Source organism: Bubalus bubalis, chromosome 22 (genome assembly GCF_019923935.1).
Source record: "Bubalus bubalis isolate 160015118507 breed Murrah chromosome 22, NDDB_SH_1, whole genome shotgun sequence".
Lineage (NCBI taxonomy): Eukaryota > Metazoa > Chordata > Mammalia > Artiodactyla > Bovidae > Bubalus > Bubalus bubalis.
The window spans coordinates 3,989,514-4,010,734 of NC_059178.1; the positions used below are offsets into that span (position 1 = coordinate 3,989,514).

The window sequence follows — 21,221 nt, forward strand, 5'->3', positions numbered from 1 at the left end:
GTATATGAATTTTGGCAGGAGGGACACAAAGTCAGATTGTAGCATCCATGAACGCCAGATACCATGAACATATTTTAAAACCATGCTTGTCTTTTATCAGAATTGGCATGTGAATTATGATTTGTTTTATACCAGAAAGTTTGAAATATTCACAATTTTTAAAACCACAAATAAAGGATAAGACTTATTTTCAGGGACTTCCCTGATCGTCCAATGGTTAAGACTTCAAGCTTCCACTGCAGGGGGCACAAGTTTGATCCCTGGTCCGGAAACTAGATCCCAAATCCTGCAGCAGAGATCCTAGGTCCCACAGGTAAGACCCTGCACAGCCAAATAAATATTTTAAAAATAAAATGTAAATACCATTTTTAAAAAAGATTCCACATGTTGCATAGCATGGCCACACAAAAAAATTTTCCTTTTAGTCCAATGCCTGACTCTGTCATATAATTGGAGTGGATGAGCTGAATGGGAGATGCATGGGACCCTGTTTCGTCTAGTTTGTCGTGACATAAAATAGCATGCCTTCCTAATTATCCCACAGACCAGCTGCAGGATGATGTACAAGACTTGCTTTCTTGTCAAAGATGCAGCCAGTGCTGCTCAGAAAGTCGCCACATTGGCAGTTCTCTTGACAACCCAAACTGCTCCAATACCATTTGGAGCTGTATAACTGTAGAGGACTCTGGCCATGGGTATCTGATTCCTCTCATTTGACAACACTCCACACAGCCCCACACCACGGCATATCACACCACACCGCAGCACACCATGTCACCGCAGTACCGTGTCACATGCCTGTGTGGCGGGGGTTGGGGTGGGCAGGGAAGGGCATGGACTAGGACATTGAGAAGGCATTTTCCTTCTAGAAGGAAGACGTGTCTATACCATGGGACAGACACAAAACACAGAATCCAACAACTACTACTACTGCTACTAAGTCGCTTCAGTCGTGTCCGACTCTGTGCGACCCCATAAACCGCAGCCCATTAGGCTCTCCCATCCCTGGGATTCTCCAGGCAAGAACACTGGAGAGGGTTGCCATTTCCTCCTCCAATGCATGAAAGTGAAAAGGGCAAGTGAAGTCGCTTAGTCATGTCCGACTCTTCGCGACCCCATGGACTGCAGCCCACCAGCCTCCTCCATCCATGGTATTTTCCAGGCAAGAGTACTGGAGTGGGGTGCCATCGCCTGCTCCAACAACTATAAAGGGCCCAAAGGGATCTATTCCACACTCACACACGGTAAAGGGATCCCTTCTACAATAGCCCAGTGGAGCCTTAGCTGAAAGCTCCCTGAGGTAGATCGTGAAAGTGGCTCACTTGTGTCCGACTCTTTGCCACCCCATGGACTATAATATAGTCCAATTTTCCAGGCCAGAATACTGAAGTGGGTAGCCTTTTCCTTCTCCAGGAGATCTTCCCTACCCAGGAATCGAACCGGGGTCTCCTGAATTGCAATTGGATTCTTTACCAGCTGAGCCACAAGGGAAGCCCAGGAATACTGGCATGTGTAGCCTATCCCTTCTCCAGTGGATCTTCCTGACTCAGGAATTGAACCGGGGTCTCCTGCATTGCAGGCGGATTCTTTACCTACTGAGCTATCAGGGAAGCCCAGTGGTACAGAATTCACCTTCGGCTGCTGCAAGGGAATTCAGCCACCACCCCTTCCAACTGTGGGTTTGTGGACACCTCTAATTGTTAAAAAAGCCTTCCTTGTCTTAAGCTGATATCGGCAGCACCTCCGACCCCTTAGCCCCGGCTCTCTCGTATGCCGCTCCGCAGCTGAGCCTCAGGTCCCACTCAAGCCCCTGATGGTGCCCCCACTCAGCCTTCTCATTCCCAGTGAGGACGTCTTCAGTTCTTTCCTCAATTCTCACCGCACAGTGTCGACACCGTTAACCACCGGGCAATCCTGCTCTGACCGTCGCTGTCCCCAGGTGAAGCCGGCCTTGCAGAAGGCTCTGGTGCTGTCGCTCCCCACACCTGGCCTCCCTTGATGTTTGAGCTAGCTGATAGTCGGGAATTAGGATCCTAGCACCAGTTCTGCCAGCGCATGACCTTCACCCAGTCATTGATTGTCTCTGGAAGTTCATTTTCACAAGAGTGAAAACGGAGGGGCTGGCTGACTTTACATTCTCTGATTCACGCAACGCTTTCAAGGGCGGTCGATATCCAGTGCAGATTTATCTTGTGAAACAGAGCAGATTGGCCCATGGTCACTGTTGCAGACCGGGATTTCTTTACTAACTCCAGCTGAGCAGAGGGACAGCAGGCCCCTGGGTGGACAGGGGACTGAGTCTTTGTAGGTACCAGAAAGGAAAGGGGTCAAGAACACAGAGGGCTGCCCATGGAGAGAAAATTTAGGGGTCCAGGGAGCATTTCTAGCCAGGCAGAAGGAACCGTAGTGAGTCTGGGGAGAGGTATGGTAGAGTGGAGTCCAAGAAGACAAATTAAATGGACTTTCCAATTTGCCAGGAGTTAGTTTAGTCCTCACTTAGATATGCACCCTTCCAGTGTAATGAAGGAATATTAACACAGCTCAGCCATTCGGAGGCCAAATAATTCAGTTTGTGAGGTGTATGAGCACTTCCTCTTCGTCTACCTGCTAGATCACCGCTTACAAACAGAACCATCAGAGACAGGGAGAAGAGTGAGACTAAAAGTGATCACAGCTTCTGATAACAGGATAATTTCCTACGGAATTAAACATCCCTCTGAAAAGAACTGCAAGCTCTGGACACAACACAGACAGAAACAACAGCCTGAAGGCACCAGAGAAGAGCCCAAAGCAGGTTTGCACTGGAGGGGAATCAGATCTACACTTGGAGGGGAAAAAAAGCACTCATGAGTTTTTGTTTGTTTATAGGTTACTACTGGCAGCTCGCCCCACTCAAACCAAGTTAGTTAAAACTCAGGAAACGTGCAGTCATATTGGCTGCAGTTGTATGGGCTCCAAGAACCAGCAGAGTCTGGGATAAAAGAGCGATTCCCGGAAGGGAGACAGACCTACGAGGGCAGTCCTGAAATCCGTGTGGTCAGTCACTGTCAGTCGCTCAGTCGTGTCCGATTCTTTTGACCCCATGGACTGTAGCCCATCAGGCTTCTCTGTCCATGGACTTCTCCAGGCAAGAACACTGGAGTGGGTTGCCACTCCCTTTTGCAGGGGATCTTGCTGACCTAGGGATCGAACCCAGGTCTCCTGCACTGCAGGCAGATTCTTTACCATTAGAGCCACCAGGAAATCTATGTAGATACTGGCTAATCCCTGACCTATGCATGCGTTAGGCTGACTGCAAGCAGCCCCGTTAACTGTTTCTTAACTGAACTAAGAATTCTGTCGCCGCCCATCCGAGAGAAACAGTTTGCAGTTGTATCCAGCTAAGTTCACTAACAGATAAACAAAAATACTCTTTAAAAAACATAACTCACCAAATAAGTAGAAAGGGAGAAATAATAAAGAGCACAAATCAGTGACATAAAAAACAAAATATGGAAAAAAAATAAACTCAGAAGTTTTTTTTTTTTAAGGATCAACAAAGTTGACAAATGCTAGAAAGACTGCTTAAGGGGGAAAAAAGAGTGAACACAAATATCAACACGAGAAACAAAAGAAGGAATACGGTACAGGTCCTCCAGATACTAATAAAAAGTTGGAGTGCGTGCTAAGTCGCTTCAGTCGTGTCTGACTCTGCGGCCCTATGGACTGTAGCCCACCAGGCTCCTCTGTCCATGGGATTCTCCAGACAAGAATACTGGAGTGGGTTGCCATGCCTTCCTCCAAGGGATCTTCCCAACCCAGGGATCAAACCCAAGTCTCTGCATCCCTTGCAGCCCGGTTCTTTACCACTAGCGCCACGTGGGAAACCCATGAAAGTGAAAGTCACTCAGTCGTGTCTGACTCTTTGCGACCCCATGGACTATACAGTCCATGGAATTCTCCAGGCCAGAATACTGGAGCAAGTAGCTTTTCCCTTCTCCAGGGGATCTTCCCATCCCAGGGATTGAACCCAGGCCTTGTGCATTGCAGGCAGATTCTTTACCAGCTGAGCCACAAGGCAAGCACAAGAATACTGGAGTGGGTTGCCTATCCCTTCTCCAGCGGATCATCCCCACCCAGGAATCAAACTGGGGTCTCCTGCATTGCAGGTGGATTCTTTACCAACTGAGCTATCAGGAAGTTTAATAGGCAGAAAACAAAACAAAAGTTTGATAAGGGAATATTATGGTGAATTTTGTGCCAATAAATTTGACAACTTTGTGAACTTGACACATCTTTGATACAACACACCTCACTAATTCTGACACATGATAAATAGAACAACTCCATGTTTATTTAAGAAATAGAAATAATTCTCAAAATTCTATCCACAAAGAAAAACCCAGGCCCACATGACTTCACTGGTAAATTCCACCAAATAGTCAAGGAAGAAACAACATCAGCCTTACAGAGACCCTTTCAGGAAACAGGAGTGGAGGGTTTAAACTGGGAGCCGAGCTGCCTGGGTCTAAACCTCGGCCCTAAATTTAGCAGGTGGGTCCCTGACCAAGCTCATCCTCAGTCGTGTCTGACTCCTTACGGCCCCATGGACTATAGCCAGGCTCCTCTGTCCATGGGACTCTCCAGGCTAGAGTACTGGAGTGAGTTGCCATTCCCTTCTCCAGGGGATCTTCCCAACCCAGGGATCATACCAAGTCGCCTGTGTCTCCTGCGTTGCAGGCAAATTCTTTACCTGTTGAGATATCAGAGAAGAAAGAAAATATGAGAGGAGGGACTTCTTCCAAGCAAATTAATTAGGCAAATACCCTGACTCTAAATTCTGATCAAAACATTATAAGCAGACCAATTTCCCTGTTGCCTAGAGGTTAAAAAATATCCTCAGCAACTAATAACAAATCAAATTCAGCAATATAGAAAACGGATAATACATCATAAACAAGTTAGCTTTATAAGCAAGCTTTATTTAAGTGACAGACTGGGAGAAATATTTTCAAAATGTGTATCTGATGAAAGACTGGAATTGGGGAGAAATATATTTCTATTTTTTCAGATCTAATTACATATAAATATATAGTTTAATGCATTTTATACAGATTACATACACAGCTTGATTCCAGTCTTTTGTCAGGTATAAATTATATAATTTGTAGAAACATGTATTTAAACTCTTGCAACTAAACAATTAAAATTTTAAAAGCAAGAAAAGAAAGGCAAAATCATTGAGCAAGGAGGATACACCAATGGTTGAGCACGTGAAAAGGTGCTCACTGCAACTGTCAGGAAAATGAAAATTAAAAACAACCGCAAAATGACTTTCTTTCTGTTTTCTTTCTCTTTGGCCACACAGCATGGCTTGTCGGGTCTTGGTTTCCCAACCAGGGGTCAAACCCATACCCCCTGCCGTGGACATGCAGAGTCCTAACCACAGACTGCCAGGGGATTCCTTCTTTCTCCTTTTTTTCTTTTTTTAACAAAATGACATTTTACCAGTAAAGTGTTTAAAATTTTAAAAACTGACAGCAACAAGTGTGGGTCGAAATGTGTTGTAATTGGACTGTTTAGATATTATTGCAGGGAGTATTAACTAACACAACAACTTTTGGGAAAAGTGCTGGAAGTTTCATATAAAAATAACACACTGAGCTAAACTGCCTCTGACCTAGCGTTCCGCTCTCAGGATTTGAAAGTGCATGTCCTCAAAGAAGATGTGCCCACGAATGTTGACAGCAGCTTTCTTCATAAGAGCCAGGAGGTAGAAACAGTCCAGGGGCCTGTTAACGGGCGCATGCATAAACAGCCACGGAATATTCCCACAGCTCAGCAGCAAAAATGAACGGCCCTCTGACACAGGAAACAACACGGATCCATCGCAAAAGCATGAACCTGAATGAAAGCCGTCTTGTGCTAACGCAACTCCATTTGTAACAAGTTCTTGAACAGGTAAACTATTCAATGGTGAAAAACACTAGAAAAATGTTTGCCTCTACAGGAATGGTGGTGAGCGCTGACCAGGAAGGGGCAGGCAGGAATTTTCTGGGGTGAGTTTAATGCACCCTATCTTGATAGGCGTTTGCTACAAAAAAGCATATTAAGGTATACATCTTTGCCAAATTCATTAAATAGTACATTAGATGTAGACATTTCACCATATGTATGTTTTATTGAAAAAGAAAAAGAGAATCCTTAAAAAACTATTGAACTCTAGCCAACGATATACTCGCGATTGTGTATTTGGGGATAAAATGCACTGAAACCTGCAGCTTACCTTAAGAAATACGAAAAGGAACAAACAAAACCAAGAGATGGATTGATAGATAAGAGATGGGTAGATGGAGAGATAGAATAGAACAATATAGCAAAGTATTAATTTTAAAATCTAGGTGGTGGGTACATGGTGTTTATAATCCTTCAACTTTATTATATGTTTTAAATTTATCCAAATATATATTTTATATTTATAATTAAATGTTGGGGCAGAATGTGCAAACTTCTCTACTTTTGGCAGCTCTAGTGAAAAATGTATGACAGGAAGAAAGGCTGAAACAAACAAGTGAAACACAGTATTCTCCATACACGTTAATCTTTCACTTTCCTCTCTGCCTAAGCGTTTAAATGCAGAACAGATATTTGCTTCATACTCTTGTGTTCATGTGTAGGACTCTTATTTAAGAGTTCAGAGCATTGAACAATATGTAAATATCACTCCCACAAAAGATGAAACTTTCTACAAGAATTTCACATCTCTTTATGCAATTAAAATAGAAAAGTTAATGCATTTTAATGCTCATAGCAGCACTATTTACAATAGCCAAGACATGGAATTCAGTCAATCTGATTTCAATATTGACCATCTGGTGATGTCCACGTGTAGCGTCTTCTCTTTTGTTGTCGAAAGAGGGTGTTTGCTACGACCAGTGTGTTCTCTTGGTAAAATCCTGTTAGCCTTTACCCTGATTCATTTTGTAGTGAAGGCCAAACTTGCCTGTTACTCCAGGTATCTCTTGATTTCCTACTTTTGCATTCCAGTCCCCTATGATGAAAAGGACATCTTTTTTGGGTGTTAGTTCTAGAAGATCTTGTAGGTCTTCATAGAACCATTCAACTTCACCTTCTTCAGCGTTAGTGGCTGGGGCACAGATTTGGATTACTGTGATGTTGAATGGTTTGCCTTGGAAACAAACCAAGACCATTCTGTTGTTTTTGAGACTGCACCCAAGTACTGCATTTCAGACTCTTGTTGACTGTAAGGGTTACTCCATTTCTTTAAGGGATTCTTGCCCACTGCTGCTGCTGCAGCTAAGTCACTTAAGTCGTGTCCAACTCTGTGCGACCCCATAGACGGCAGCCCACCAGGCTCCCCCGTCCCTGGGACTCTCCAGGCAAGAACACTGGAGTGGGTTGCCATTTCCTTCTCCAATGCAGGAAAGTGAAAAGTGAAAAGTGAAAGTGAAGTCGCTCAGTCGAGTCCGACTCTTAGCGACCCCATGGACTGCAGCCTAGCAGGCTCCTCCATCCATGGGATTTTCCAGGCAAGAGTACTGGAGTGGGGTGCCATTGCCTTCTCCGATTCTTGCCCACAGTAGTAGATATAATGGTCATCTGAATTGAATTCGCCCGTTTCTGTCCATTTTAGTTCACGAATTCTTAAGATGTCATATAAATTAAACTCAGATTCAGAAATTGTGAAAATTTTGTGCCTCCTAAAACACTCTTATTATGGAAAAATTACAAATCTAATCAAAAGTAGAAATACAGGTATAACAAATCCACATGGGCCCACGTTTAGCACTCGGGTGGCACTTTAGCCAGTGCCACTGTCCTTGGAAAACTCTGTACTGTTGAAATTCCGTCTATAAACTGAAGCCATCATTCTTAGATGGTGTCTAAGCCCTTGAGCTGTAGAAGGATAATATAAGTAAATACAGTGATGCTTGCTTGTTTTCTTAGGTCATTTTAGAGATCTTAAAAGATTCCCAAGTTGTGTTTCTTTAACTCTCATTCCTTTAACTTACAACACATCTAACCTTTAGTTAGTGCTGCAAACTCCTGACATTTGAATAAAGATGACTTCTGGGGAGCATCTTGAAAACTCCATTGAAAGCATCTTGTGGTTAAAAGGGGCTAATTAGATTGGTCGGGACATAAGATCAGCATTTTTAGGGCTTAAGGGGTCAAAGGAGAAAGTACAATAAAAATTGACAAACAAATGTCCATAAAGTTGCAGTCAACTGTAAAAGCTCATAGTCTGCCGTAGAGACAGGAGCCCCTCTGGAGAAAAGAACGGCATTCCCTAAGATGGTGCACCCCGCCAAGAGAGAACGGCGCAGCGGGCTCCCGCAGACGGCAGTGGCGGCGTGGAGCCCCGGCTCCGGGTTTGACGAACATTCACATCAAAGGCGGAGCAGGCAACCCCAGCCAGCGCTGATGCTAACAAGACTGGAGTGGACTGAGCTGACTTTTGAAAGCGATCAAATGATTTCTACGGACTATTTGGGAAGGACAAGCGAAACAGTTTGACGTTTCCAAACGTCTGGGAAATAATTAATATTTTAGAAAAGCTCCAAAGGACTGAATGAAAGATGCAGAAAAAAAAAGTATACCCATGCTCATTAATAGCTGTGTGAAATGAGACAATTTACTAAATCTGTGTCCTCCTCTGTGAAACAGAGTTCCTCACAGTCATTCATTAAATCAGCCACAACTGTGTCTCACACATGTTCTAAATGCTAGGGATCTGAAAACAAGGTCCCCTTTCTCATGCAGCGTAGATTCTAATGAGGGGAGACAGGTAACAAAGAAATCAATAAAGAGGAAGGCAGTTTTGGAGAGTGGAAGGTGCTGTGAGACCAATAAAATGAGGACGAAGGATCACGGGAACATGTGAGAGGGCATTGCAGGCAGCGAGCACAGTCAGTGCGTCGGCCCTGAGCAGCAAGGGGCGCAGGCGTTTTCGAGAGAAAAGGCCCGTGAGGCTGTAGCCCAGTGAGCAAGTGGGAGCTGATGGGAGAGTGGCCGGAAGTACTCCAGGAGGCCATCCGGAAACTGGGGGAGAGACAAACAGGCTTATAAGAATCCTGCCCTTATAGGGTGCCAGGAAGACGAAATGAGAACTGACCCCCTGATCACTGCCCTTTCAAAAACGGGAGGGGAGGACTCTCCTGGGGTCCAGTGGTTAAGAACCGGCCTGCCGATGTTGGGGGCGTGGGTTTGATCCCTGGACTGGGAAGATTCTATGTATCTGAGGGCAACTAAGCCCGTTTGCCACAGCTACTGAGCCGGCTTGCTCTTAGAGCCCCTGCTCGGCAACAAGAGAAGCCACTGCCGTGAGAAGCCCGATCTCGGGAACTGGAGAGCAGCCCCTGCTCTCCAAGACCGTAGAAAGCCTGGGCACAGCAACAAAGGCACAGCACAGCCAGAAATCAAGTAAACAAAAATTCTGAAGAGAAAAACCCTGGAGACGACCAAACTCTGGGTGGCAGCTGGGTCAAGGCTGCTGCAAAGCGGGCATCCTCAGATTTGCCTTCTTAGCACCCTAAGAGGATTGATGGGCTTCAAGACCATCAGCCCCTTGAGATAAATGTCTCTTGTGCTTCCCCTAGACACTCTGAATTCAATTAGTTTAATTAGAAAACAAGTAAAGAGGAATTATCTGAATATAGCTTTGCTTTGCTTCTAACAATTAAAAAAAAACCAAAAAGCACATTTCTTTGGCAGAAATCCAAGTTTCCCTTTATTTACCTATTATGAGATAATGATGTAAATGTCCCACATTTTTTGGCAAAAAGGTGAGCATCTCTTGCCCAAGAGGTCATATTTTACTTTTTAGAAGTAATGACACTTTCTGATTTCTTCACTCTTGAATGAAGTAGGAGCACTGATACGCTAGTCAATATTTTAAAAACATATTTTTAAAATATTAAAGGACATTGAGAGTGAGAATGCTCTGATTTTGCAGTGTTTGCTAATTTGGATTGTAAAAATACTCCCACTATGGCTGACTTCAAGCTACTTAGAGGAACTCAGAGCTGGCAAAAGGTGCTAACCTTTGGTGCACAAGTCAGGAAGAGCTGGTTCTCTTGAAGCAATGAGTCAGGATATCAACTGTTTGCTTCAAAGGCCCTGCAAATCTGTTGCCAAGGGCGCTTTTCTCCTCCACGAAGGCTACCTGGATTTGCATCAGCTGCAAAAGCAAGCTCAGGGCCAAGGTAACTTGACAAGTGACTGGGAAGTATCCTGAGGAGCAGCTTCGTTGCGTGTGCACAACAAACATATTCCTCTGGGATTCAAGCGCGGACCAGGTCTGTGTGCAAGCATGGGGCACCCAGTGACTGGTCCTGCAAGCTGAGGGGCAATGGCAAAGCCACAGCAGCCTGGTGGAGTCTGGGAGTCTGGAGCCTAGCCTCCAGCCCCGCTCCATGCAGATACGCTGTCCCATTAGGGTGATCTGGATCCACGTTTCCACACCCACTAAGGAAAAATGGCAGCTAGAAGCAAAACAGCAGATACCAAGCTTTGTCACCAAGCTTCCTCTTCTAATTCCTAAGCCTGTGCTCAGTCACTAAGTCATATCCAACTCTTTGGGACCTCATGGGTGCCCACCAGGCTCCTCCATCCATGGATTCTCCAGGCAATAATACTGGAGTGGGTTGCCATGCTCTCCTCCAGGGGATCTTCCACACCCAGGGATCAAACCCGGGTCTCCTGCATTGCAGGCAGATTCTTTACCACTGAGCCATCTGGGAAGCTCGTGGTCCTCTGAAATAACAGAAAACTAAACCGAAGGTTAGTTTTAAGTATTGTTGTTCCCAAAATGATGTAATTAGGAAGCAAGGAGAGTGCCAAAGAGGACAGGCTTCTTCCTAATTACTGGATGGTCTGCAGAGAGCTATGGTCCCTGTTCCTACATCAAAGGAAGACTTTCAAATGGAGCCTTCTGCAGGAAAACACAGCTGTCCCCAACGGGGCTGTTTCATTTTTGTTAGTACATGAGATGTCCATTTTCATCTGCTCTTCCAACAAGGCGCTCAGTTCAGCCAGAGATGCCTGTGAGGCCCATCTCTTCATCGGCTTATGTATTTTAGCCACAATTATGTTATAGGATTTTTATTCACTGCAATACACTTATATCAACACTTTTGTTTTCTGCTGCACTGCTCGCCTTGTGGGATCTCAGTTCCCCAACCTGGGGTTGAACCCAGTTCCCCTGAAGTGGAAACCCACAGTCCTAACTAACGGATCACCAGGGAATTCCAAACACTTATTTCAATGTAGCCTAAAAATAGTAGAGAAGATTTAGGTGGTCATGTTGGCTAATAAGCTGGAATTTAGGAAGTGTGTTGATCATTTGTGCCAATTTGGTGGAAGTGACGAGGGATTGTCTACTTATAAAAAAAATCGAATTTGTGATAAGAACTCCAAGAACATTTTCCTAATATACCTTCTGTGACGCTTCAAGTAGGGAAGTGTTTCCTCAGTTGGGAAGATCTGATAGTGAGAGATAGTATATTTTATCTCTGGACTCAGTATGTCAGTATTAACAAGTGAGTTTTGCTATTGATTTTTTGGGCAAGGATTGTCAGTGGCCTGTATATTGTACTGATGATATACCGTAATAGACAGTATAGAGGAGAATGCGTGTGTGCAGCTAAGTTGCTTCAGTCATGTCTGATTCTTTTCGATCCTATGGACTGTAGCCTGCCAGGCAGTAAAGAACCTGCCTGCCAATGCAGGAAATGTACGAGATGTGGGTTCGATCCCTGGGTCGGGAAGATCCCCTGGAGGAGGGCATGGAAAGAATACACTCCAGTATTCTTGTGTGGAGAATCCCATGGACAGAGGAGCCTGGCGGGCTACAGTCCATGGGATCGCAAAGAGTCGGACACGCCTGAAGCGACTTAGCAACATGTATGTTTACACACACCATATTGGGAGGTGGTACATGAAGTGATTAGATGGATATTCCTGAAAAAGCACCAGGGTTCAAGTCCTAACTCCACCTGAAACCAGCTGTAAACCTCTGGCAAGTGACGTGTCCTCTCTGTGTCTCGGGTTCCTTGTCTGGAAAGTGGAGATAATAATAGTGTCTACTTCACAGGGTTATCGTGAGAATTATGATAAACAGGGTTATCGTAATTAGGTAATCTCCGTAAAGGACTCAGAAGAGTGCCCACTGGCATATAGTTAGTGTTCAATAAATAATGTGTCATGTATACATCAATTTTAACTTTTGATAACTGAATTCGTTTGACTTCAGTGTGTGTGTGTGTGTCTGTGTCTGTGTGTGTGCGCGCGCGTGTGTTTTCAGTGATTATATGTGTTGAATTTTGCTTTGGCTATAACTAAAGTTAGGTTGCTATGCCCAAATGAGCATGTATCAGCTTGCAGGAGGAGACGGTGTGGCAGGAGGAGATGGTGTGGCAGGAGGAGACGGTGTGGCAGGAGACAGATGGACTTACTCCCGAATTAAAAGGCATCTACTAAGGGGATAGTCTCCATGAAGACATCACGTTGGTTTTATACACTTTATGGAGTGATAACCCAAAGGTCTTCCAACAGGCACTTTATCCGCCCGAGCCTGAAACATCTCTTCAAGGTGAGATTACTAGATTCCAAAACCATGAGCTCACTTAGTGAGTATGCGCCGTGCACAGAAAAGTCACTCCGTAAATGCTCGTTTCCTCAGGAGTGTTGTGGGCAAAGCGGTCCACCCAGAAGGGACACCCTCTTACACATCAAAGGTGAAGAGCCACCGCCCTGCTAGTATTTGGACTTTGTTTGGACTTTGTTTTCTGCAAGCTTACCAGTCCCTAGCCCCTTTCTTCTCAAAATCTTCCAGCTCCGATTGTCATTCTAGATCACCTACTCCACATCACGCCCAGCCTCCGACCCTCAGACACCCCCTAAGTCCTAACCACCCTCTTTCTCCTTACTTCCGGAAAGTTTTCCCCAAACCACGCCAAGTCTGAAGGGGTTCAGCAGCATAAAATTCAATCCACACGGGGTGGGGAAGGGGGTTTTCTTTGATCTACCTAATGAATTAATGAATTAAACAGAAGTGGGGTTCAGAAGCCAGGCTTCTTACTTTTGCTGAAGCTGGGCTGATTACGAGCAGGCATAACTGCTGGAAAAATGCAGCTTTGGGCCAGAAGAATTAGGAACATGGCCGAGTCCATTCATCTTCCCTAATCGAGTTCTTGGGAAATACACATGTAGATTAGCCCCTAACAATGGCCCCCGGCTGATTGCTTGGAGGACCCTGCACTGTGCCCACAATGGTCCTGACTAGCTCTTTATGCCAGGCACAAAAGAAGCCCCAGCCTCCCCTCGTCCTGCTTTGCCCTGTCTCCTCTGTGGTCCCTTGCCAGTGGCTGTTGAAGTCCTTTCTGCTTTTCTCTGAAATAAACTCTGAAATGAACTGTAAATAGAAGCTAACCTCACCTGCACCTGTTGGGGAGTGCGGGGCAGTTCCAGAGGGAATTAACTTTGGAAAACAAGGCCGTAAGCCCCTTAGCATGTGGGCAGGAGCTTAAGAAAATGCTGCCAATCTTTGTTGAGCGGTGGTTACAGAGATCAATGTAATATTGGGCGAGTTGACAAAAAACGCATACTCAGAGGGGAAACAACAGATAGCAACCGATTATCCCTGCTGCTACCCTCAGGTCACTAAGGGGTCGTCAGCCCCCCCTCTTTGTAACCAGGTGGGGGACCGTATGGGGTGCCACCAGCCTGTTTTCAGGGAGAGCGCTTCTGGCAGCCTAGGAAAGCTGAAGGGGGCTGGCCGCAGGCTTCTCCTGCCCTGGGGCGGGGCCCTGCCAAGGGTCTGTCCTTCGCCCGGGACCCCAGCGCCCAAAGGCCACTGTCTGAACCGCATCTCTCTGAGGAACTAAGCTACCTCTGCCTCAGCGTCTTGTACACAGGATTCAGGGTCTGGGGAGGATTAAAGACAGACTGCAGACTAAGATGCATCTTGAATCTGTTCAAAAATATCACACTCTGCCGTAAGGATTACAAATGAGGGACAGCCAGACAGCACTGGATAAGGAGTCGGAGAGTCTGAGTTCTGGTCCTGTCCGCTCCACTTAAGGGCTGTATCACTTAGAGCCTCAGTCTTCTCTTCTGTAAAATGGGGGCAAATATATTTTTCTGGCTCACCTTGCAGGGTTGTGAGGCTAGGATGGTATGAAGAATGTGCTGCCACCCATAAAGTGATATGCAAAACTGTAAAGTGAGTATTGATCTTCATTAATGTAGCTTTTTAAAAAAAAGTTTCTCATGTGAATCAGTAGCTCAAGTTTACCCACGGCAAACTCATGTGTTTGCTATTTTAATTTACCTTTTTATAGTTTTATTAAAAACAGAGAGATTAGTGGACTGAACCCCTCCCGTGTGCCCATTCTGGAGAATTAATAATCATTTCCATTTAAAGATCCTTAACATTGTCTCGTACCCTTTTAAATGTCCTTCTAATATTAATTTAAAGGTGGAGGATCCTAAAATATGAGTTTTTCTCTTGTTGTTGGCAGAGGATGAGATGCTTAGATAGCATCACCAACTCAATGGACATGAATTTGGGAAAGCTCCGGGAGATAGTGAGGAACAGGGAAGCCTGGCGTGCTGCAGTCCATGGGGTGGCAAAGAGTCGGATACACTTAGCGATTGAACAACAGCACTTCCTTTGTCTTGCTGTCATACTGGAAGTTAAACCCCTGAGGCCATGGGCCCCAGCCTCTCCTTTCTTGTGTGATGTCAAGGCCCACATCAGTGTCCCACCCTCAGTAGGGACACAGTAGGTGCCCATCTTAACGCAAGATGAAGTCAATCAACATGGGGGCAGGGGAGACGCGCCTACCTAGAGATCAGAGGGCAAAGGAATTTTAAAAATCTCAGGTTTCTATCTGTATGAGATGGTGGATGTTAACTAAACCAGTAATCATTTATGTGTGTATGCATTTGTATATGTGTCAAGTCATTATGCTGCACACCTTAAACTTACATAGTCAACACAACTAGGAAACAAAAGGAAAAGAATCTCTAGATCCTTAGGCTTTTATTTGGAAAGCGTTTTGGTTCACACTTCCTGCCAGCATTTCAATGAAGGTCAGGGGTGCTTCCCGGGATCTAGCATCAGGTGTGAGCAGTGCTGTTCACAGCACTGGGAGAAGGTGGGGGCGGGGGGAAAGTTCACCCGCGCAAATCATCTTTCCACTTGGCCTGTGGAAGCCACTCCGGGCCATGGAAGTCTCGTGGAGTCCCCAAAGGAGAAAGAAATACAGGTCGATGGCGCCCGGAGCCCGCAGAGAGGCGAGACCTTGCCCCGGGGGGAATGTCCTTCCGTCCTCAGCCTGAGGTTGGGTCATCTCGGCCTGGAACATTGTTCGGTGGGGAGGGGTCCTCTCAGGACAAACACCCAGCGGGTCTCCCACCGGCTTGAGGCCGGCCGCGCGTCGTCGGACTCGGTGCCCCCGAGCCTCGGGCTGGGCGGTGGGCCCGGGAGGTCTACGGGCCTGGGGACGCGGATGGCCCCACCGCCCCTGGAGCGAGCGCCGTCGTCAGGGAGCTGCGCGAGCGCGATTCGAGGGGACAGGGAGAAGCGGTTAAGTCAAACACAATCAACCTGAAACCTAAGGCTTCAAACTACGGAGAAAGAGGAGCGCAGGCAGGGGGACATACATAGGGAGAGAGAGGAGAGAATTCAAACTGTTAAGGAGCGTGGACAGACTTCCGACGCCGTAGAGCCGGGTAGCTTTCTCCGGCTCTTTCCAAGGGTCGCCGCAGGCGCTCAGCCCAGCGGAGGACCGGAGCCCGGGGGGCAGAAGGCGGGTCTGGGGTAGCGGAGGGGGCTGAAAGGAAGCTGAGCCCCCGGGGGAGGTGGGACGGAGGGCGTCGGCCCCACGCGCGCAGGCCTGGGCGAAGCGGGCCCTCGGAGCCGGGCACCCAGGCCCGTCAAACAGGGCCTCCTGCTTGTGAACGGTGGATGGAGAGAGGGGAGGGGGAAGGTTCCGAGCGCGCCCCGCCCGGCTGGGTGGGCGAGGACCCTGATGAAGGGGAAGGACCCCGGGGAAGGACCCGCCCCGCTGCAGGGAGGGGCCAGGGCAGACGACGGTGCGGGCGAGGGGAGGAGCCGGGGCGGGCGCGCTCCCAGCCTTAGCACCCCGAGTCCCGGCCACCCGCGGGCGGAGCTCCAACTCCAGCCGGGACCCAGGCGCCCGCGGACCCGGCGCTCGCCCGCCTCTAGTGCGCGCAGGCGGGGCTGGCGGCGCTCGCGGCTCTTGGCCGCGGTTCGGTCCCCCTCGGGCTGGACGGCCGCCCCCGGGGGAGCCGACTTCGAGCCTCTGCTCGCGGTCTTCTGGGCCGGCTGCGAAGCCGAGAGCGCGGGCCGCGTCCTCCCGGCCCCGGCGCCCCCCATGCACCTGCCGGGCTGCGCCCCAGCCATGGCCGACGGCAGCTTCTCGCTCGCCGGCCACCTGCTCCGCAGCCCCGGCGGGAGCACCTCGCGGCTGCACAGCATCGAAGCCATCCTGGGATTTACCAAGGACGACGGGGTCCTCGGCTCCTTCCCGGAGGAGCGGGCCGCCCGGGGCACCAAGGAGCGGGATAGGAGGCCAGGCGCGCGGCCCGCCGGCCCCAAGGCGCCTGCCGGAGGCACCGAACAGTCTCCGCCGCCCGCACCGGCGCCAGCCCCGGAGTACGAAGGTGAGTGCACACCCTGGCTGCTCCGAGACCCTCTTAGGGCTCCCAGACTCAGGAGCTCTTCGAGAAGAGGAGAGAGCCCCTGCCTTCACTGTTATTAAAGCATCTGGGCGCGGGGCTGGGGGCTGTGTGCATAGCAAGGGCTTCCCACCTGAGCTCTGGGAAAGCTTAGGGACCCCTCGCAGCCCTCACCCCACCCCGCCTCCTTGGGCCAGCTAGGAGCCCGCGTGGGTAGGCAGGGCGGCCCCCGTGTACCCCGAGCAAGTGTCTCTGACCGTCGGGGGTCTCGTCGTCCCAGCCCCCCGCCCCTACTGCCCCAAGGAGACCGGGGAGGCCCGACCGAGCCCTGGGCTGCCTGGAGGATCGTCCGCCCCCGGCGACTCGAAGCTGTCGGAGGAGGAGCAGCCCAAAAAGAAGCATCGACGGAACCGCACGACCTTCACCACGTACCAGCTGCACGAGCTGGAGCGCGCGTTCGAGAAGTCGCACTACCCCGACGTGTACAGCCGCGAGGAGCTGGCGGGCAAAGTCAACTTACCCGAGGTCCGAGTCCAGGTAAAGCGCGCAAACGGGCCCGGGGGAGGGCGGGTGGCCCAGGCTTCGGCCGGTGCTCCCTAGAATCCCCGGGCGGCCTCGCGTTTATGGCGGCACTTTGCCGGTGGACCTTCCTCGACTTGGCTCGACCAGAACCCTCCCCCCCCACCTCCCGAGAGCGTCACTGATTTTCCAGGCGCCCCGCGCACCGGCCCTTGGACGGTCTGTTCCAGTTCGTAGTAGCATCTCCCCTTTGGGTCCTTTGCTTCTAAACTAAAGGAGTTGGGAATGGCTGACGAAATGGAGAGGCGACAGCATCCTGGACTAGGGAGGGAGCTCTGGGAGGGGGGTGGTCGGGAAGCCCTGAGTGGAGAGAGAGTGTAGGTAGCGGCTCCAGTGTAACCGGATTGAGGGCCCAAATGCTACCCTGTTCGCTAACTGTGCGCACCTCCGTGAAAACGAAAACCCTGTCTTCTTACGGAAGCCTGGCGCCTCGCAGTTGAAACTTTCGGAGGATTTAAGAAACTGACTTTTGCTTCTCTGGTGCACCTCCAGCCAAACTTCCCGCTGCTGCAGAGGCCCTTTTCTTTTTTATTTAAAGGGGTTTTCGCTTTAATTAAGGCTGAATTATCTTTAATCCCTGATCATTAAAATATTTGAAAGCCTTAAATATTTGCTAGTCATCTGTGAAAAATCTGGGAGGATTTCCAAATTGGGAGAGGCCTGAAGGGGAGACATTGGGAACAAATTTCGTGGCATCTGTAAGGCCCTGGGGCTGAGATGGGACTTCTGCGTGTGTCTAATGAATTGGATTTCCAGGAAGGGAGGAAACTCAGACGTTTGGAGCTTTTAGTCTTGTCTTAAAAAGTAAAAGTGGACAGACTCTTGCTTTTTGTCTTTTCTGTTTAGTTAAAGGGGTTAAACTAACGTCATGGTTTTAAAACATGGTTCCCTAATGTGACTTTAGCACTAACTGGCAGGGACAGTACAATTTCTTCTAATTCAGGGCAGAGGAGCTGCAAGGGTTTCACTGAAGGGGTGGACATTTCAGCACCTGCTTTACAGGGAGGGAGGGTGGGGTAGGGAGAAGGGAAGAAAACAAGTGGAAAATGAAGAAAAGGGAAAGGGCAAAGCCTGCCAGTGCCCCTCTGGGATACAGGCCCAGCCCACTCAAGGGCTGTCTCCACAGCACTGTCCCACCTTCCTTCTCCTTCACTTGTTCCTTCCCTCTTGACTTGTTCGGGGATGTTTGCTTCTTGTCTAAGATGTGTTCTTCTTGAGAACAGTGTCTGACTTCTCTATCCCAGGGCCAGCACAGTGGCCCAGCATATGGTGTGTGCTTAACACATGGCTATGATGTCATCAAATGGGGGGATCACAGGGTCCCCACTGTGTTGAGGGAGCAGTAAAGCAGGAGAAGAGCAGACTACCACAGGCTTTAGCCCTGGAACTCTGGATACGGGACCTAAAGCCTGATGTTTCATGGGATGGGGTGGGGTTTGGTGGCGGGCAGTGGGATGTGCCAGTGTTCATATATCTAATGCTTCTTGGGAAATTAGGGCCTGGGATACACAGATGAATCATTTATAGAAAGGGGCCCAGGGAATCTGCATTTTCTGTTCTTTCTCTCCCACCCACCAAATTCCAGCCTTGCAGATACTTGTCCTGCTCTGCTCAGGTGTTGGGTGGTTTTTTTTCCTCAGTTTTCCTAGGGAGTCCCTCTCCCTATTATTAACTCAGAACTGCTGTCTCCCTTGTGGGGTGTCAACCTTTCCCACATTTTCCTTCATAAATTCAACACTGAAGCCACCAGTTTGGCCAAAGTTCCTTCTAGATTCTGCACTAAACTGGACCAGTTCTCTGTGTTCTGTTTCCCCGGTGGTAACTTGGTAGTGAAGCCTTAATTACGCCTTCTCCTGTGCTTTTTATCAAATCAGCAATGGAAGTTTCAGCATTAAGCGACTTCAATCTTTAAAGAAGAGAGAGAGACTCTTGGCATGGACTCTCTAAAACAAAAAGAGAAACTTGAACTCATTGAATTCATCTTAGGGTCATGTCAAAACTAACTCCATACAATAAAAGTAGACTATTGAACTATTGTAATCCTTGAAAGCCATTTTTAAGAAATATCAGAAATACGAGTCAGATATCAATTAAATAAAAATGAAAATCTTAGGAGAGCAGCCACATGCATATTTAAATATGCCCGGGATAATAAAATCAACCCAGTTTGTCCTTCAGTTACTGTAACCAGTAATGTGGAGACAGGTCCATTTTAACAGCCAGTGTTGCCAGTTAGAGTACGTCGAGCCTTCGTTTATACCTATGTTTATAACGGAGGCAGAGGTAGATAGGCCACTGTGAGCCGTGCCACCCGGGGAGGAAGCCGGGTCTAAAGCGAAATGTCAGGATGGGCCGCCAGCCAGCAGTCTCAGAAATTTGGTGAGATCGGGTTTCCCACGGTCCGGTTCCAGGGTTAACTTCATTCCCCCCCCCCCCCACCCCCCCGCCTGTTTGGTGCCACGAGTTGGAAACAACCACAGCTAAGCGTGAGGAGAAACAAGGACAGGGTGGAACCGCCACGGAGGACCGGGGTGGGACAGAGTCTCCGAGCGCGTGAGGGAAGAGGGTAGCCTTGGGCAGACGGGACAGAACGGAAGGGCACCGCGGGTGTGCAGCAGGGCTCGCGGGGTGAGAGGGGCAGGGGGAGCCGTGGAGCCCCGGTTTTCCTCGGGAGCGGGGAGTCCTGCGCCCTCCGCACCCCGACGGCGCTCTGCTGCCTTCCGCAGGTGTGGTTCCAGAATCGACGCGCCAAGTGGCGGCGGCAGGAGAAGCTGGAGGTGTCGTCCATGAAGCTCCAGGACTCGCCCCTGCTCTCCTTCAGCCGCTCCCCGCCCGCCGCAGCCCTGGCGCCTCTCGGGGCGGGCCCTGGGGGCGGCGGCGGCGGGCCGGCGGGGGGCGCCCTGCCGCTCGAGTCGTGGCTCGGGCCGCCGCTGCCGGCCGGGGGCGCTACGGCGCTGCAGAGCCTGCCGGGCTTCGGGCCGCCGGCGCAGAGCCTGCCCGCCAGCTACACGCCGCCGCCGCCGCCGCCGCCCTTCCTGAACTCCCCGCCGCTCGGCCCCGGCCTGCAGCCCCTCGGGCCGCCGCCGCCGCCGCCGCCGCCCGCCTACCCGTGCGGGCCCGGCTTCGGGGACAAGTTCCCGCTGGACGAGGCGGACCCACGCAACAGCAGTATCGCAGCGCTGCGCCTGAAGGCCAAGGAGCACATCCAGGCCATCGGGAAGCCGTGGCAGGCCCTCTAGGGGCCCCGGGGACCCAATCGGGCCAGACGCCGTCCCGTGAGCCGACCCCGAGCCACAGGCGCGCGCACCCCTTCCCCCTGGGTCCCCCGGGCTCGGCCCCTCCTGCCCAGCGCCACGCGAACAACTGGGTCCGGGTCGGGCATCTGCGCCTGGCTCGCACCGGAGGGCTGACTCCTAGGCCAGTCGAGGCCCTCTGGCCACCCCTACGTCCCCACGGACCCCTGGCCTCGCTGCTGGACGAAGACAGGTGGCCACGTTGCCCCCACCCGGCGGGCCCCGGAGCCTCCAGATTCAAGAAACCCGAAGCCTCTGACCTCGGCCCCTCCAGGGCGGCGTGGCAACCCCGAACAAGGACGGCTAGGAGGAAGGGGAGACGGAGAAGGTTTGAGGGACTGTTTGTAATAAGTAGCTTCAAAGAATTGAGGTGGGGCGGAGAATTAAAGATTGACCTGTTTTGGTTTGACTGGTTCAGCGCTCTCAGGACTGCGGGGGCGCGGAGGAAGCTGTGTGTATGAATGCGGGTTCTGGGCGGGGTGGGGGGGTGGTGCCTCGGGTGATGGATCAGGGCTTGCGGAAAAGCAGTTGGCTGCGGAGGAGCCGGGCCGCCCCCCCAACACCCCCACTCCCACCCCCCCCAACACCCCCACTCCCACCCCACCCCCCTGCTCATCCTCACCCGGCGCTGCGCTGCCGCCC

General features: G+C 49.9%; 1 protein-coding gene across 1 annotated transcript; it reads left to right on the top strand.

Annotated features, from left to right (window-relative positions):
* Positions 1 to 16,150: 16,150 nt before the first annotated feature.
* Positions 16,151 to 20,980, top strand: RAX (retina and anterior neural fold homeobox). The gene is made up of 3 exons (XM_025273363.3): positions 16,151 to 16,692; positions 16,988 to 17,244; positions 20,013 to 20,980. The coding sequence occupies exons 1-3, from the start codon at positions 16,404 to 16,406 to the stop codon at positions 20,523 to 20,525; spliced, it is 1,059 nt and encodes a 352-aa protein (XP_025129148.3). The 5' UTR covers positions 16,151 to 16,403; the 3' UTR covers positions 20,526 to 20,980.
* Positions 20,981 to 21,221: the final 241 nt, after the last annotated feature.

What these genes read in the sequence shown, in the direction of transcription:
- RAX (XM_025273363.3), top strand. Translation starts at nt 16,404, where the DNA reads ATGCACCTGCCGGGCTGCGCCCCAGCCATGGCCGACGGCAGCTTCTCG. An exon ending in GCCAGCCCCGGAGTACGAAG is followed by an intron (nt 16,693 to 16,987) that starts GTGAGTGCACAC and finishes TCGTCGTCCCAG; the next exon opens with CCCCCCGCCCCTACTGCCCC. An exon ending in TACCCGAGGTCCGAGTCCAG is followed by an intron (nt 17,245 to 20,012) that starts GTAAAGCGCGCA and finishes TGCCTTCCGCAG; the next exon opens with GTGTGGTTCCAGAATCGACG.